This window comes from Malaclemys terrapin, chromosome 23, assembly GCF_027887155.1.
Source record: "Malaclemys terrapin pileata isolate rMalTer1 chromosome 23, rMalTer1.hap1, whole genome shotgun sequence".
NCBI lineage: Eukaryota > Metazoa > Chordata > Testudines > Emydidae > Malaclemys > Malaclemys terrapin.
This window is the reverse complement of record NC_071527.1, coordinates 15234512-15249130: the sequence shown is the minus strand read 5'-3', so window position 1 is coordinate 15249130 and position 14619 is coordinate 15234512. Positions and strand designations below refer to the sequence as shown.

The window sequence follows — 14619 nt, the reverse complement described above, 5'->3', positions numbered from 1 at the left end:
GAGCGAAGAAGGAAGAAAAAGGGTTCTAGTCCCACTTGGCTTCAGGTCCCATTGGAGCCCCAAGTCAGCCTCAGTGGACCCCCTTTGTAAAGGGCTCCCGCTCTGAGAGCACTGCAGCCCCCTGAACTGGTATTGGCTGTGATGCCCGATGCCCCCTGGAAACACATGGGACATGGCACCTGAACCCCCAGACTCCTCGCTCCCAGGGCTTTTCCTTTCCTGTCCCCAGAACGTGACTCTCCGTTTCAGTGCCCTCCTGAACAGCTCCTCCCTCTGGGATGGCGGAGACAAGGGGGACGTGGGGTCGGCCGTGACGGTCCTGCTGCAGAGCGTGGAACTGGCCGCACTGGCCACTGCGCGCCGGTCTCCGGAGAGGACAACACAGAACGTGACGACAGAGTCTATGGGTGAGGGGGGACATGTGCCTCTCGGCGCCACCTGCTGGCTGCCGTGAGATACGGGGTTATAAACTGTGCCCCAAATCCACTGGAAGTTAGAGCCTATATACCATTGTGGATGTGAGCCTGTGTTCAATACAGACACAGACCAGCACTGCCCCTGCCCCAGGAAATATAACCCAGCCCCGCCAGTGCCCCCGGAGCAACAGCAATGCCCAAGAAGGCTTTAAATGTAATATTTGGCATTGAACCACTAGGGGCTGCCACGCTGAGCCAGGCGCCTCCCCCCACCCCCACTCCTCCCCCTGCTGGGGACGCAGCATCCCCAGGGAGACAGAGCCAGAATGGGGGGAGAGTGCTCTAGGGTAAGAGCTGCGCCTAGATCAGCCCTGAGCCGGAATAACTGGAAAGCCGCTTTCTGTAGAGATTGGGGTTTAGGGAATCAGCATGAAACACTTTGATACAGTAATGAAGTGGTTAGGGTGCATATGTGTATGTGTGCACACGGCACTGCCCTCTGCTGGATGCAGTCAGAACTGCTCAGCCATGTGCCACGTTCCTTATAGTGCTAACAGCTAGCAAGGATTTATTTCGCTTGTGCTCCAATAGCAGGGCCTGTGCTTTTGGAGCAGTGGGTTCTCCGTTCTCTCTCCGCTGTCACCGGGATGGCCCCAGTGGGCACTGGGGGCTGCGTGGGGAGAGCCGTGGAGCTGTAAGTGGCCTTGGGTTTGCTATAGACATGTGATAACAGAAATGACGTTCCGTGGTCCCATGAGGATGAGGATGATTCTGTTGTATTTCCAGGCCAAAAAAGAGGAGGAAGAGGCTCTCTGCGTCTACTGGAAAGTAGTGGCCGAGAGCGGCAGCTGGTCTCCGGACGGCTGCACCACCGTGCACATAAACAGCACTCACACCAACTGCAGCTGTGACCATCTCTCCAGCTTCGCCATCCTAATGGCTCCCACCACAGTGACGGTATCTCACCGTGAGACTCAGATCACAGCGCAGGACCCTGAGCTCCACACTCAGCCGTGGGCAAAGTTCTCCCGAGAGCGACTGGAGGCTTTGCTGGGGAAAAGGCTGAGTTGGAACCCAGGGGGCTGGGCTGGGCTCACTGGTGATTGTCCCTTTGCTGTGTTACAGGAGAGTTACCCACTGACCATCATCACCTACGTGGGACTGACCCTCTCCCTGCCGTGCCTCTTCCTCGTCATCCTCACCTTCCTCCTGTGCCGCTCCATCCGCAACGTCAGCACCTCCCTCCACCTGCAGCTCTGCCTCTGCCTCTTCCTGGCTGACCTGCTCTTCCTCACTGTGGTTACCCCCATCGGCTGTGAGGTACGGCCCGACTCTCCCCTGCTCTGTTCCTCCATTCTCAGCAGGGCTGGGGTGTGTGGATTTGAACCCCTTTGTGCTTCCTGGATTCTGGGCTGTGCAGGACACGGGGAATTCCTGGGGGAATGTTTCCACCCCCTGTTAGGCCCCTTCACACTGGGCACAGGGTCTGAGTGTCCCCAACCCGTGGAGTTCAGCCAGTTCTATCCCTATGTCAGAGTCTCCCTATGTCGCCATTTCCCTCCTAAGTGACTTGCCCATGGTCACCCAGAGACTTTGTGGTAGGGCTGGGAACAGAACATGGATCCCCTGAGCCCTGTTCCCCTGCTGTAACCACTAATCTCTGTTCCCTTCCCACATGAGCAATGTGCACCTGCAGAACCCTCCATAGACCGAGGAACCTGCCGTCTCTGGGTCACGGAGCGCTATAACTGGAGAGCTGTGCTAACAAGAATCCCGGTGTGACCCCCCGGCAGGTCTCCCCCATACTCAGCATTTCCCTTCCCCACCGCAGTGTCCCTGGGCTCTCTGTCTCCCCCAGGTGGCGTGTGCTGTCATTGCTGGCCTCCTACACTACCTCTTCCTGGCCTGCTTCTCCTGGATGTTCCTGGAGGGGCTGCACCTCTTCCTCACCGTCAGGAACCTGAAGGTCATGAATTACACCAGCGCCAGCCGGTTCAAGAAGAGATTCATGTACCCGTTCGGCTACGGATTCCCAGCCCTGGTGGTGGCTATTTCTGCAGCGGTGAATCCTGATGGCTACGGAACTTCCAAACAGTACGTGCAGCGCCCATCCCGAAGGGGAGCTGGGATGTGACTCCCAAGCGCTTGTCCGGCTCACCCCAGGTCTGACTTGAACCTAGATTTCCCTGCTCACCCTGCCTGGGAGCTGAATGTCCCCCTGGGACCCTTCCCATCCCCAGGGACACTAAGCTGACCCGAGCGCTGTAGTTGAGTTGCCCACCTGTCAGATATGTACACTCCTCACCCCACTGATGATGCGGAAGAACAAGCCAGAAAGATCCCAGCTTGACTCCCAGGTCCCAGGCTGGGTTTGTGGGGTTGTAATCCCATTAACGTCACCTTCTTCTTCCTTCCTGCTTGTAGCTGCTGGCTCAGCCTGGACAGAGGTTTTCATTGGAGCTTCCTGGGTCCAGTCTGTGCCATAATCCTGGTGGGTACCTCCCAGAACCACAGGGCCCCATTCTCCTCTCACCTCTGCCACCCCATTGATTTCAGTGAAGCAGGGAGGAGAACGTGGCCCATAAAACACAAGGAAAGACCCGGTTAGCTCCCACCTGGATCATCTGCTGTGGTCAATCCCAGGATTAGTCCCTTTGCTGTATCACCGGGCCTACAGCCTTTACTCAGGCACAGCTCCCATGGACGTCAGTAGGAGTTTTGCCAAGTGAAGACAGAAGAGTTTGGTCTTGTCCAGTGAATGAGGAAGGGAGGGGACTATACTCTGGAGTCGTTTTTGTAGTGGCAGAAACAAATGTCCCTATGTATTCCTCCCTACCCCCTGGGGAAGTTGTGTGTGGGGGGATTTGTAACAGCCTGAAAGTGGCAGGAAGTATTCTAGAGGCAGGATTTGGAATCTTTGAGCCAGATCCTGCTCTCAGTTACACCAGTGTAAACCCAAAATAACTCCTGACTCCACTGGAGAGGCTCCATATTTAACTCTGAGCAGCATCTGGCCTCTGTGAATCCATTGATCCATCTCAGCCCTGGCTGTGCTGTCAGCTCCACGCATGGGGGGGACCGAGAGCTGCCAGGGGATATTACAGGAGAGGGGATGATTCCCATAGGAAATGAGCAGTCCCCGGTTCTGCAGTGTTCGGCTCGTTCCCCTGGGATTGTTCTCTGCCTCAGCTGGAGTCACCGACCCCGGATGGGATGTTTTACGGGAAATATTTCCCACTGTTCCCACAGATAAATATAACGTTCTTTGCGCAGACACTGTGGATCCTGAGAAACAAACTCTCCTCCCTCAATGCAGATGTGTCCACCCTCAAAAACCACAGGTGAGATGGCAACAAAACAGTCCTGGAGGGTCAGATTCCTTGGTATCGAACGTCCTTGGTACCGGGAGGAAGTGAGGGATTGCAGGAGGGGAACACATATCTAGGATGCATAGGAATGAATTCCCATAGTGTTCGCATTGACAGGAACCCTGTCCCACATAGGAAAACAGGGGCCGGTAGCTCCACCCCACTCTGCCCAGATCCTCCTGACCCAATTGCTCTCCGTAGGGTTATTGTAACGGGATCTCTCCATCTGCCTTTATCCAGGTTACTGTCCTTTAAAGCCATCGCCCAGCTCTTCATTCTGGGCTGCACATGGAGCCTTGGTCTCCTCCAAATCGGCCCAGCAGCCACGGTCATGGCGTATTTATTCACCATCGTCAACAGCCTGCAGGGAGCCTTCATCTTCCTGGTGCACTGTCTCCTCAATCGCCAGGTAATGCCCACGGCCTGTCAGCGCCCAGCACCTTCACTGGCCTCACAGTGACCATGTTTGATCTTCTCCAAGTTAGTTACATAGTGCAGTGACCGTGTCCCTCACTCTCCAGGTGAGAGAGGAGTACAGGAGATGGATCAAGGGATTCCGAAAGTTCAGCATGAAATCTCAGACATCCGATATATCCATGTCTACTGTCCCCACCACCAGCACCAAGATGGTAAGTGGTCCTCTGCTCTGTTCTAATACTAGTCTGTGACACAGTCATCTCTATCTGGGGCTCATTAATGCTGTAAAGGTGATTTTCCCCCTGAATGATGCAGGATTGGTTATGAGCCAGGTGGGAACGTCACTGCAAGTGTTAGTGAGAGTCGGTCACTATCGAGGGGTATCCTAGATGTCTTGGGCACCAGAACAGAATGTCCTGTCCTGGCACCTCCGTGTTCCCTTCCCTTGGCTCTCCTGGGAGCTCCAGGGGTCACTCACTGTGGGCTAGGCAGGCATTGGCTAACAGGGCGGCCGGCCAGATGGTGTCACTTACATGGGGCTCTGACAGCCAGACAGAGCCCCTTCTCCTCTCCCCTGCAGCAGAGATCACTCCCTCCCTCCCTCCCTGCATTCGCAGATCGCCTCCGGCAGTCTGGAGCTCCTCCCCCGCTGCCCAGCGTGCCGAAACTAACGGCTCCGGCCGTTCCTGAGCAAGTTCACAGAGACATTAGGCGAAGGCCAACAACAAGGGAGCCAGGGGGTCGGAGAAGGGGCAGGGAGGTTCTGGATGGGGCAGTCAAGAGACGGGGGGGTCGGGAGTTCGGGGGGCTTTCTGGGGGTGGGGATGTGGATAAGGTTTTGGGCAGTCAGGGTACAGGTAGGGGGTAGGGTCCTGGGGGGCATTTGGGGGGGTCTTAAGAGGGGGCAGTCAGGGGACAAGGAACAGGGAGGCTTAGGTAGGGGGTGGGGTTCTGGAGGGCAGTTAGGAGCAGGGGTCCCAGGAGGGGTCAGTCAGGGGACAAGGAGCGGGGTGGGGGGTTGGGAGTTCTGGGGGGGGGCTGTCAGGGGGCAGGGTGGGGAGAGGGATCGGAGCAGTCAGGGGACAGGGAGCAGAGGGGTTTAGATGGGTCGGGAGTTCTGGGGGGGGCTGTCAGGGGGTGGAGAATGGTTGGATGGGGCGTGGGAGTCCCAGGGGTCTGCGTGGGGGTCGAGGGGTGGATAAGGGTTGGGGCAGTCAGGGGACAAGAGGCAGGGAGGCTTAGGTAGGGGGTGGAGTCCTGGGGGGCAGTTAGGGGCAGGGGTCCCAGGAGGGGCAGTCAGGGGACAAGGAGCAGGGGGAGGGTTGGGTGTCCTGAGGGGGGGGGGGGGAAGTAGGAGGGATAGGGGCGGGGCTTGGGCAGGATGGGGCGGGGCTAGGGCAGGATGGGGGCAGGGCTAGGGCGGGGCTCCTTCCGTCCTCTTTTTTGCTTGCTGAAATATGGTAACCCCCTTCCAGCTACCAGTCTCCCCTTGTACCCTACAGACTGCCCTGGTTTGTGGCCCAGTACAATTATTAACAAAGAATTGTCAGGTGCTTCAGAGGGAATGAACAGAACAGAACAGTATACATGCTCCGGGGGGAGTGGGAAGGGGGGCACAAGGTGGAGGTTTCGCCTAGGGTGCAAAATATCCTTGCACCGGCCCTGTTTGTGTGTCGCCTCCCAGAGACAACCCACCAGTTTTCACATTACACTCTCAGTGGCCTTGGAACCTATTGTCATTTTTCTGCTTTTCTTGCCAGGAGTAACCCTTCTGCCAGGTGGAGTCGGCACCCACCAGAGTCGGGTTCAATACCTAGGGGTTCCAATACAAAACAGAACCGGCTGGAGCCCCCTGTGACGTTGCACTCCATATGCTTTACGGAAATATGCTCATGAATATGACATCACTGGAATATGCTTTACTCTAAATACCCCTGTATGGTGTCTTTAGAAAATTGTAATCTGCTAAGTGTTTTCATCCTATTTGTTTCCATTTAGTATTTCTATATCTGGAGTGTGGAGAATAAGATATAACCTTGTATCACTGATGTAAACATATTAAGTGGAGGCCAATAAGGGTGCTCCAGAAACAATCAGTTGTAAACGGCCTTAGTTACTTTTGAAAGCCTCCCTGTGTACGTGTGGGCCAGCCCATGGGGAATGGAGACGAGGGGTCTTACAGTGACATGTGACCATGTCACCTGATAATGAAATCCATCTTAAACCTGGTACTTTTCCATTTAGAAGGAGGGGTGGGGACCCAGAGAGACAAAAGATTCCTGGCTTGTGCCAAAGCTATAAAAGGGGGTAGAGCAGGACAAAGCGCTGCCAGTCATGAGAAAACCCCTGCTTACCACCTGAGATGTCTGCTGGGTATAACAAAGACTGTACCGAGGAAAGGATTGGGCCCAGACTAGGAAGCAGTCTAATTTTTGAGGGTGAGATATTATCTGTAATCAAAAACAATGAGGAGTCTGGTGGCATCTTAAGCACTAAAAGATTTATTTGGGCATAAGCTTTCGTGGGTAAAAAAAACCATTTCTTCAGATGCAAGTGGTTTTTTACCCACTAAAGCTTATGCCCAAATGTGACGAAGTGGGGGATTTTCTTGTTTTCTGTGGGTTTGCAATGGTTTGTATGCGGAGGGGGTGGGACTCAGTTTCTCTGGGTGTTACTGGTTTAACGAGGGGAGGGGAGAGGGAGTTTGTGGTTACAGAGGACCGGACAGGGAACTTGGGACCCCAGCCAATGGCCTGGAGGACGGAGACCCCAGCGACGGGTGACCTAATGACCCTGAGACCCATCTCAGGAGTCGCAGCCAGTTCTGGCTGGTGGGAGGGCAATGGGCTGCAGAGAGAGGACCCAGTGACCTAACCAGCCGGTTCCAGCCAGAAGACAGAAGCGAGGAGAGGAGGCCCCAGTTTACGACCCTGTTTACCTGGAAAGAAGACAATGGACAGAGGCGGGGCTTGGGACTGGGGATATCAGATGCCCAGCTGGGAGCAGGGGGGCTCGGGGCTGGAGAGGGGGAGCAGGCAGAGCCCACCTGGATGCAGGGGAGACTGGGATGTGTTGGGCTGAGGGAGGCCAGGCCTGAGGCCCTGAGTTTCCTGTGCTGTGTTCAACTCTCAATAAACACTCCTGTTTTACACTGGCTGAGAGTCACTCCGGTCTAGAGAACAGGGTTGCATCAACCTCTTTGAGGGTGGAGGCCCGGGGGATCCAGAGTGAGTGGACTCCCTGGGGGGGACCCACGTCGAGACACAGGTGTGCGAAGGCTCAGAGGTGCGGCTCCAGGAGGTGGAGAGGCCTGACCCCGAGAGAGAGTGGACCCCCGAGAAGGGCTGTCTCACTGAAAGGGGTTCCCCCCACGGACCGCACGGGGCCAAGAGTGGGCACGATCTGTGAGTCCGTGACACCAAATAAATCTATTAGTCTTTAAGGTGCCACTGGACTCCTCATTGTTTTTGTGGACACAGACTAACACGGCTACCGCTTGATACTTGAAACCTGTAATCAGTATCTGAATGTATTAGGCTTAGACTTGCGTGTTTTGTTTTATTTTCCTTTGTGACTTACTTTGTTCTGGCTGTTATTACTTGAAACCACTTAAATCCTATTCTTTATACTTAATAAATTACTTTTGTTTATTAATAAACCCAGAGTAAGTGATTAATACCTGGGGAAGCAAACAGCTGAGCATATCTCTCTATCAGTGATACAGAGGGCGAACAATTTACAAATGTATCCTGTATAAGCTTTATAGAGAGTAAAAGAGATGTATTTGGGGTTTGGATCCCATTGGGAGCTGGGTGTCTGGGTGCTGGAGATAGGTAACCTGCTAAGCTGTTTTTAGTTCAAGTCTGCAGCTTTGGCGGCGTGGACCAGACCTGGGTCTGCGTTGCAGCAGGCTAGCGTGTCTGGCTCAACAAGGCAGGGTTCTGGAGTCCCAAGCTGGCAGGGAAAATGGGCTCAGAGGTAATTTCAGCACATCAGGTGACAGTCCCAAGGGGATCTCTGTGACCGAACCTGTCACAGCCCCACCCAGTAATGTGTGAAAACATCAGACCACCCCAGGCGCCTCTAAGAGGCAATACATTCCCTGCCACAAGCACTGAGTCTGTGTAAAACGAAGAGAACTTTTAATAAAAAGGGGAAAGGAATCTGACATTAATCTGGGAAACCCCACAGCCATGATTCGAAAGCTTGCGACCCTGCCTAAGGCTAGTAAAAATCACAGACAGCTCGCAGGCAATAAAAAATTCATGGAAGCCTGTGACTTGTACTGACTTTCACTAAAAATATACTGCCAAAACGGGGAGGTGGGTTCAGCTCTGCGCCTACTGCTGCTGGACCTGCAGGGTCCCGCAGGCCACTGCGGTGAGTGGGAGCTTCGAAGTCCCCCGCTCCCCATGGCAGCTGAGCAGTTGTGGGGGATACCTCCACCTGCAGCAGCAGGGAGCTCCCGTTCCCTGCCACCTGCGACAAGTGGGAGGTCGAGGGTCCCCCACTGCCCACGGGGATGGGCTGCTGCAGGGTTCTCTTCCCCCACCCCCCACAGCGACTGAGAGCTCCAGAGGGTCCCCCCTCTTCCCACCATGGCTGGGCAACTGCAGAAGGTCCCGTGCCACCCACCATGCCCCACGCCACCCCCTTCAACGGTGTCAAGAAGATCAGAATCGCGGCTGATTCTCTCGGGGAGGAGACTGGCCCAGGGAGTGGGGCCTCGCCAGGTAGGGCCCAGCGCAGTTGGTGAGGGGGGAGGTGCCTGGTAGCCTTTCTCCCCTATCAGGCTAGGGAGCTCCCTGCCCCCCGATAAGTTCTGGGATGGGGGTTATTGGGGGGCAGAGCTAATTGGAGGGGAAACGCCTCATGTCCGTGACCTCCATGATATAATCGTAGCCTTAGCCACGAGCAAACTCCTACCCCAGAATATACTGGGCAATGCCCTTTGCCTCAGTTTCTCCCCTTGCGGTGTGAAAGTCCAACAAATTCTTCTTTAACCTGCCTTTGCCCTTTCCCTCCCCTGCACCCCACTCACAGCTGCTGTCTTTGGTCGGCGAAGGCCCAGAGTTCAGAGCGTTCACGTGAATTCAACTCGTGCTGGAGGGGTGGGAGGTGGGGACATGGCGTCGAGAAATGCCTCGGCTGCAGCTGCCACCACCACATATACGACCGAGGTCTGGTCTGAACTACAGACCTATACTGGTGGAACTACATCACTCAGGGGGGTGAAAAATCCCCTCACCCCTGCCCTCTGTGCCACATAGTTATGCTAACCCGACCCCCTGTGTAGACACTCCTGTGTTGGCAGGAGAGCTTCTCCCATCGACACAGCTACCGCCTCTTGGGGAGGTGGATTAACTACAGCGATGGGAGAAGCTCTCTCCCATCAGCTTAGAGCGTCTCCATTAAAGCACCACAGTGGCACAATTGCCTCAGTGCCTTAAGGCTCGGCAGCTAGACCTGGTTCTCAGTGATTTCAGCTCTAGCGATCACTTAAAACAAAGACTCTCCAGTGTGTATAATCAGCTCTGCCTTTAAACACCTGTTCCGACCCTCTTTCTCTCTCACTCTCACAGGGATTTGGCATCCCTACCCCCCTGCTTAGGCTGTGAGTGTCAATCAGGGCAGGCTAAGCACAATTCTGCTGCCCTTTCATAGAATCATAGAATATCAGGATTGGACGGGACCTCAGGAGGTCATCTAGTCCAACCCCCTGCTCAAAGCAGGACCAATCCCCAACTAAATCATCCCAGCCAGGGCTTTGTCAGGCCTGACCTTAAAAACCTCTAAGGAAGGAGATTCCACCACCTCCCTAGGTAACCCATTCCAGTGCTTCACCACCCTCCTAGTGAAAAAGTTTTTCCTAATATCCAACCTAAACCTCCCTCACTGCAACTTGAGACCATTACTCCTCATTCTGTCATCTCGTACCACTGAGAACAGTCTAGATCCATCCTCTTTGGAATCCCCTTTCAGGTAGTGGAAAGCAGCTATCAAATCCCCCCTCATTCTTCTCTTCTACAGACTAAACAATCCCAGTTCCCTCAGCCTCTCCTCATAAGTCATGTGCTCCAGCCCCCTAAACATTTTTGTTGCCCTCCGCTGGACTCTTTCCAATTTTTTCACATCCTTCCTGTAGTGTGGGGCCCAAAACTAGACACAGTACTCCAGATGAGGCCTCACCAATGTCAAATAGAGGTGAACGATCACGTTCCTCGATCTGCTGGCAATGCCCCTACTTATACAGCCCAAAATGCCGTTAGCCTTCTTGGCAACAAGGGCACACTGTTTACTCATATCCAGCTTATCGTCCACTGTAACCCCTAGGTCCTTTTCTGCAGAACTCCTGCCTAGCCATTCGGTCCCTAGTCTGTAGCAGTGCATGGGATTCTTCTGTCCTGCATGCAGGACTCTGCACTTGTCCCTGTTGAACCGCATCAGATTTCTTTTGGCCCAATCCTCTAATTTGTCTAGGTCTCTGTTTATCCTATCCCTACCCTCCAGCGTATCTACCTCTCCTCCCAGTTTAGTGTCATCTGCAAACTTGCTGAGGGTGCAATCCATGCCATCCTCCAGATCATTAATGAAGATACTGAACAAAACCGGCCCCAGGACCAACTCTTGGGGCACTCCACTTGAAACCGGCTGCCAACTAGACATGGAGCCATTGGTCACTACCCGTTGAGCCCAACGATCTAGCCAGCTTTCTATCCACCTTATCTGCCATTCATCCAGCCCATACTTCTTTCACTTGCTGGCAAGAATACTGTGGGAGACCATATCAAAAGCCTTGCTAATGTCAAGGAATAACGCGTCCACTGTTTTCCCCTCATCCACAGAGCCAGTTATCTCATCATAGAAGGCAATCAGGTTGTTCAGGCACGACTTCCCCTTTGTGAATCCATTGTGACTGTTCCTGATCACTTTCCTCTCCTCTAAGTGCTTCAGAATTGATTCCTTGAGGACCTGCTCCATGATTTTTCCAGGGACTGAGGTGAGGCTGACTGGCCTGTCATTTCCCAGATCCTCCTTCTTCCCTTTTTTAAAGATGGGCACTACATTAGCCTTTTTCAAGTCAGCCAGGACCTCCCCTGATCACCATGAGTTTTCAAAGATAATGGCCAATGGCTCTGCAATGACATCCGCTGACTCCTTTAGCACCCTCGGATGCAGTACATCCGGCCCCATGGACTTGTGCTCGTCCAGTTTTTTTAAATTGTCCTGAACCGCTTCTTTCTCCACAGAGGGCTGGTCACCTCCTCCCCATACTGTGCTGCCAAGTTCAGTAGTCTTGGGGTAGGTCTATACTTACCTCCGGGTCCGGCGGTAAGCAATCGATCTTCTGGGATCGATCCCGGAAGTGCTCGCCGTCGACGCCGATACTCCAGCTCAGTGAGAGGAGTATGCGGCATCGACGGGGGAGCCTGCCTGCCGCGTTATTAACATAGCTGAATTTGCGTACCTTAGTTCAAAATGGGGGGTTAGTGTGAACCAGGCCTTGGAGTTGACCATGTTTGTGAAGACAGAGGCAGAAAAAGCATTGAGTACATTAGCTTTTTCCATATCCTCTGTCACTAGGTTACCTCCCTCATTCAGTAAGGGGCCAACACTTTCCCTGTCCTTCTTATTGTTGCTAATATACCTGAAGAAACCCTTCTTGTTACTTTTAACATCCCTTGCTAGCTGCAACTCCAAGAGCGATTTGGCCTTCCTGATTTCACTCCTGCATGCCTGAGCAATATTTTTATATTCCTTCCTGGTCATTGGTCCAATCTTCCACTTCTTGTAAGCTTCTTTTTTGTGTTTAAGATCAGCAAATATTTCCTGAGCCATTTATATCCATCCATGACAGTACTCCAGTCATGTGAGTTATCCCACCAAGTCTCTGGTATTCAAATCACATCATAGTTCCTTGACTGTACTAGGACTTCCACTTCTCCCTGCTTGTTTCCCAAGCTTCCTGCATTTGTGTATAGGCACTTAAGATAACTCATTGATCGTCCTGCTTTCTCAGTCTGAGGCAGGAGTCCTCCCCTCTTCCGGTCTCCTGCTCGTGCTTCCTCCTGGTATCCCACTTCCCCACTTACTTCAGGGCTTTGGTCTCCTTCTCCTGGTGAATCTAGTTTAAAGCCCTCCTGTCAGGGTTCCCTACACACTCTGAACTCTGGGGTACAGATGTGGAGATCTGCATGAAAGACCCCCTGAGCATATAGTCCAGCAGCTTAGGTTAAAAACTTCCCCAAGGCACAAATTCCTTTCCTTGTCCTTGGATGGTATTGCTGCCACCACCAAGTGATTTAAACAAACATTCTGGGGAGCTTGAGAATAATAAACCAACTGATAGTGTAACAAAGTGAACACAGACCACATCTTTGGGTTTTTAGGACACTAAAAACCAATCAGGTTCTTATAAGAAGAACTTTATTATTAAAAAAAAGTAAAAGAAGCACCTCTGTAAAATCAGGATGAAAGGTAATTTTACAGGGTAGTAAAAAGATTTAAAACACAGAGGATTCCCCTCTAGGCTCAACTTCAAAGTTACAGAAACAGGAATAAACCTCCCTCTTAGCATAGGGAAAATTCACAAGCTAAAACAAAAGATAATCTAACACATTTCCTTGCTATTACTTACAATTTCTGTAATTGTAGATGTATCATTTCAGGATCTTTTTAGGAAATGATTTTTCCTGTCCTGGTCCCTCTCTGACAAAACAAATAGCACAAACAAAACCTTCCTCCCCTCCTCCCCCCCCCCCCCCCTGATTTGAAAGTATCTTCTTTCCCCATTGGTCCTTCTGGTCAGGTGCCAATTAGGTTAATTGAACTGATTAACCCCTTACAGGTAAGTGATTCTGTACCTCTGGCCAGGAATGATTTGATGTTACTGTATACATAAAAGTTGTTACCCTTCCCTTTATATTTATGACACCTCCTCACTAGGTTACCTAGCTTGCTTGAGAAGATGCTCCTCCCTTTCTTTGTTAGGTGGAGCCCGTCTCTGCCTAGCAATCCTCCTCCTTGGAACACCACTCCATTGTCAAAGAATCCAAAGCCTTCTCTCCGACACCACCTGCATAGCCATTCGCTGACTTCCAGGATTCGACAGTCTCTACCCGGGCCTTTTCCTTCCACAGAGAGGATGGACGAGACCACAACTTCCACCTCAACCTCCTTTATCCTTCTTCCCAGATCCATGTAGTCTGCAGTGATCTGCTCAAGGTCATTCTTGGCAGTATCATTGGTGCCTACGTGAAGAAAAAGGAAGGGGTAGCGATCCGAGGGCTTGATGAATCTCAGCAGTCTCTCTGTCACATCATGAATCCTAGCTCCTGGCAAGCAGCACACTTCTCAGTTTTCCCGGTGGGGACGGCAGATAGATGACTCAGTCCCCCTGAGGAGGGAGTCCCAGACCACCACCACCTGCCTCCTTCTTTTGGGAGTTGTGGTCGTGGAACCCCCATCCCTAGGACAATGTATCTCATGCCTTCCAATCGGTGGAGTCTCCTTCTGCTCCCTTCTCTATCATCTAGTCCACTCTCCACATTAGTACCTGTGGAGAGAACATGAAAATGGTTGCTCACCTGTATCTGCATTGCTGGTACATGGACGCTCATCTTTCTTCTTCTGGAGGTCACATGCTGCCAATTTTCTTCACCATCCTTCTGTTCCCGCTGTGCATCGTGCTCTGATTCTTCAGAATGTTGTGCCTGTAGAAGCATATCCTGACGTCTGTTCAGGAAATCTTCATTTTCTCTTATGCAACGCAGGGTTGATACATGTTTCTCCAGACCTTGAACCTTCTCTTCCAATATGGAGACCAGCTTGCACTTTGTACAGACAAAGTCGCTTCTGTCCTGTGGAAGAAAGACAAACATGGCACATCCTGTATAGGTCACAACAGCTGATCACTCACCATCCATATTACCTTCCTTCTAAGAGCTTCCTCAGCTGTTGCAGTAACTACTCAGAAAAGCCTGCAAGATGAAAGTCTCAGTGGGGCTCTCCCCAGTCAAACTCCCTCTGTTAGCCTCTCTGCTGTTCGCCGCTCAACTGGTTTGCAACTGGCTGCCTTTTTATAACAGTCAGACCCACCTGGAACAAAGCACCCCCAATTCACACTTTTCAAACAATCAAGCACACAATCAAACTGGCCCCACAACAGACACTCAGATACTCACACAATTAGGGTGAAAAAACATGCCACTCCCCTGCACTCCGTACTAAATTCATCTGTAACCCAACAGCCACCAAAAGGGATCACTTTGGCAAAGCAGTTCCCTCCGCTGAGTTCCTAGGCACAGTAGGTGCTTCCGGAAACACAGTCTGTTGCTGGAGTCTGTTCCCCCAGCTCATCTCTCCACATCAGAGGGGAGCTCAGTCCAACCCCACTTACACAGCAATGAAGAACATGG

General features: G+C 52.4%; 2 protein-coding genes across 4 annotated transcripts in view; both read left to right on the top strand.

Moving 5' to 3' along the window:
- The window catches only part of LOC128828471 (uncharacterized), a gene marked incomplete at its 5' end in the record, with an annotated part of 134817 nt that overhangs the window by 36357 nt on the left and 83841 nt on the right, over window positions 1–14619 (top strand). The gene's annotated exons all lie outside the window — the stretch shown is intronic.
- Window positions 808–7815, top strand: LOC128828109 (adhesion G protein-coupled receptor E3-like). 3 transcript variants are annotated; one of them, XM_054012485.1, is made up of 8 exons: window positions 808–1373; window positions 1542–1736; window positions 2275–2510; window positions 2841–2907; window positions 3666–3757; window positions 4025–4193; window positions 4306–4413; window positions 5962–7815. In XM_054012485.1, the coding sequence occupies exons 1-8, from the start codon at window positions 1152–1154 to the stop codon at window positions 5965–5967; spliced, it is 1095 nt and encodes a 364-aa protein (XP_053868460.1). In that variant the 5' UTR covers window positions 808–1151; the 3' UTR covers window positions 5968–7815. The 3 variants fall into 3 exon arrangements, with proteins under 3 accessions (XP_053868460.1, XP_053868459.1, XP_053868458.1); XM_054012484.1 differs by having other exon boundaries at window positions 808–1736; window positions 3690–3757; XM_054012483.1 differs by having other exon boundaries at window positions 808–1736.

What these genes read in the sequence shown, in the direction of transcription:
- LOC128828109 (XM_054012483.1), top strand. Translation starts at nt 1,152, where the DNA reads ATGACGTTCCGTGGTCCCATGAGGATGAGGATGATTCTGTTGTATTTC. An exon ending in GGCTACGGAACTTCCAAACA is followed by an intron (nt 2,511 to 2,840) that starts GTACGTGCAGCG and finishes TCCTGCTTGTAG; the next exon opens with CTGCTGGCTCAGCCTGGACA. An exon ending in CAGTCTGTGCCATAATCCTG is followed by an intron (nt 2,908 to 3,665) that starts GTGGGTACCTCC and finishes CTGTTCCCACAG; the next exon opens with ATAAATATAACGTTCTTTGC.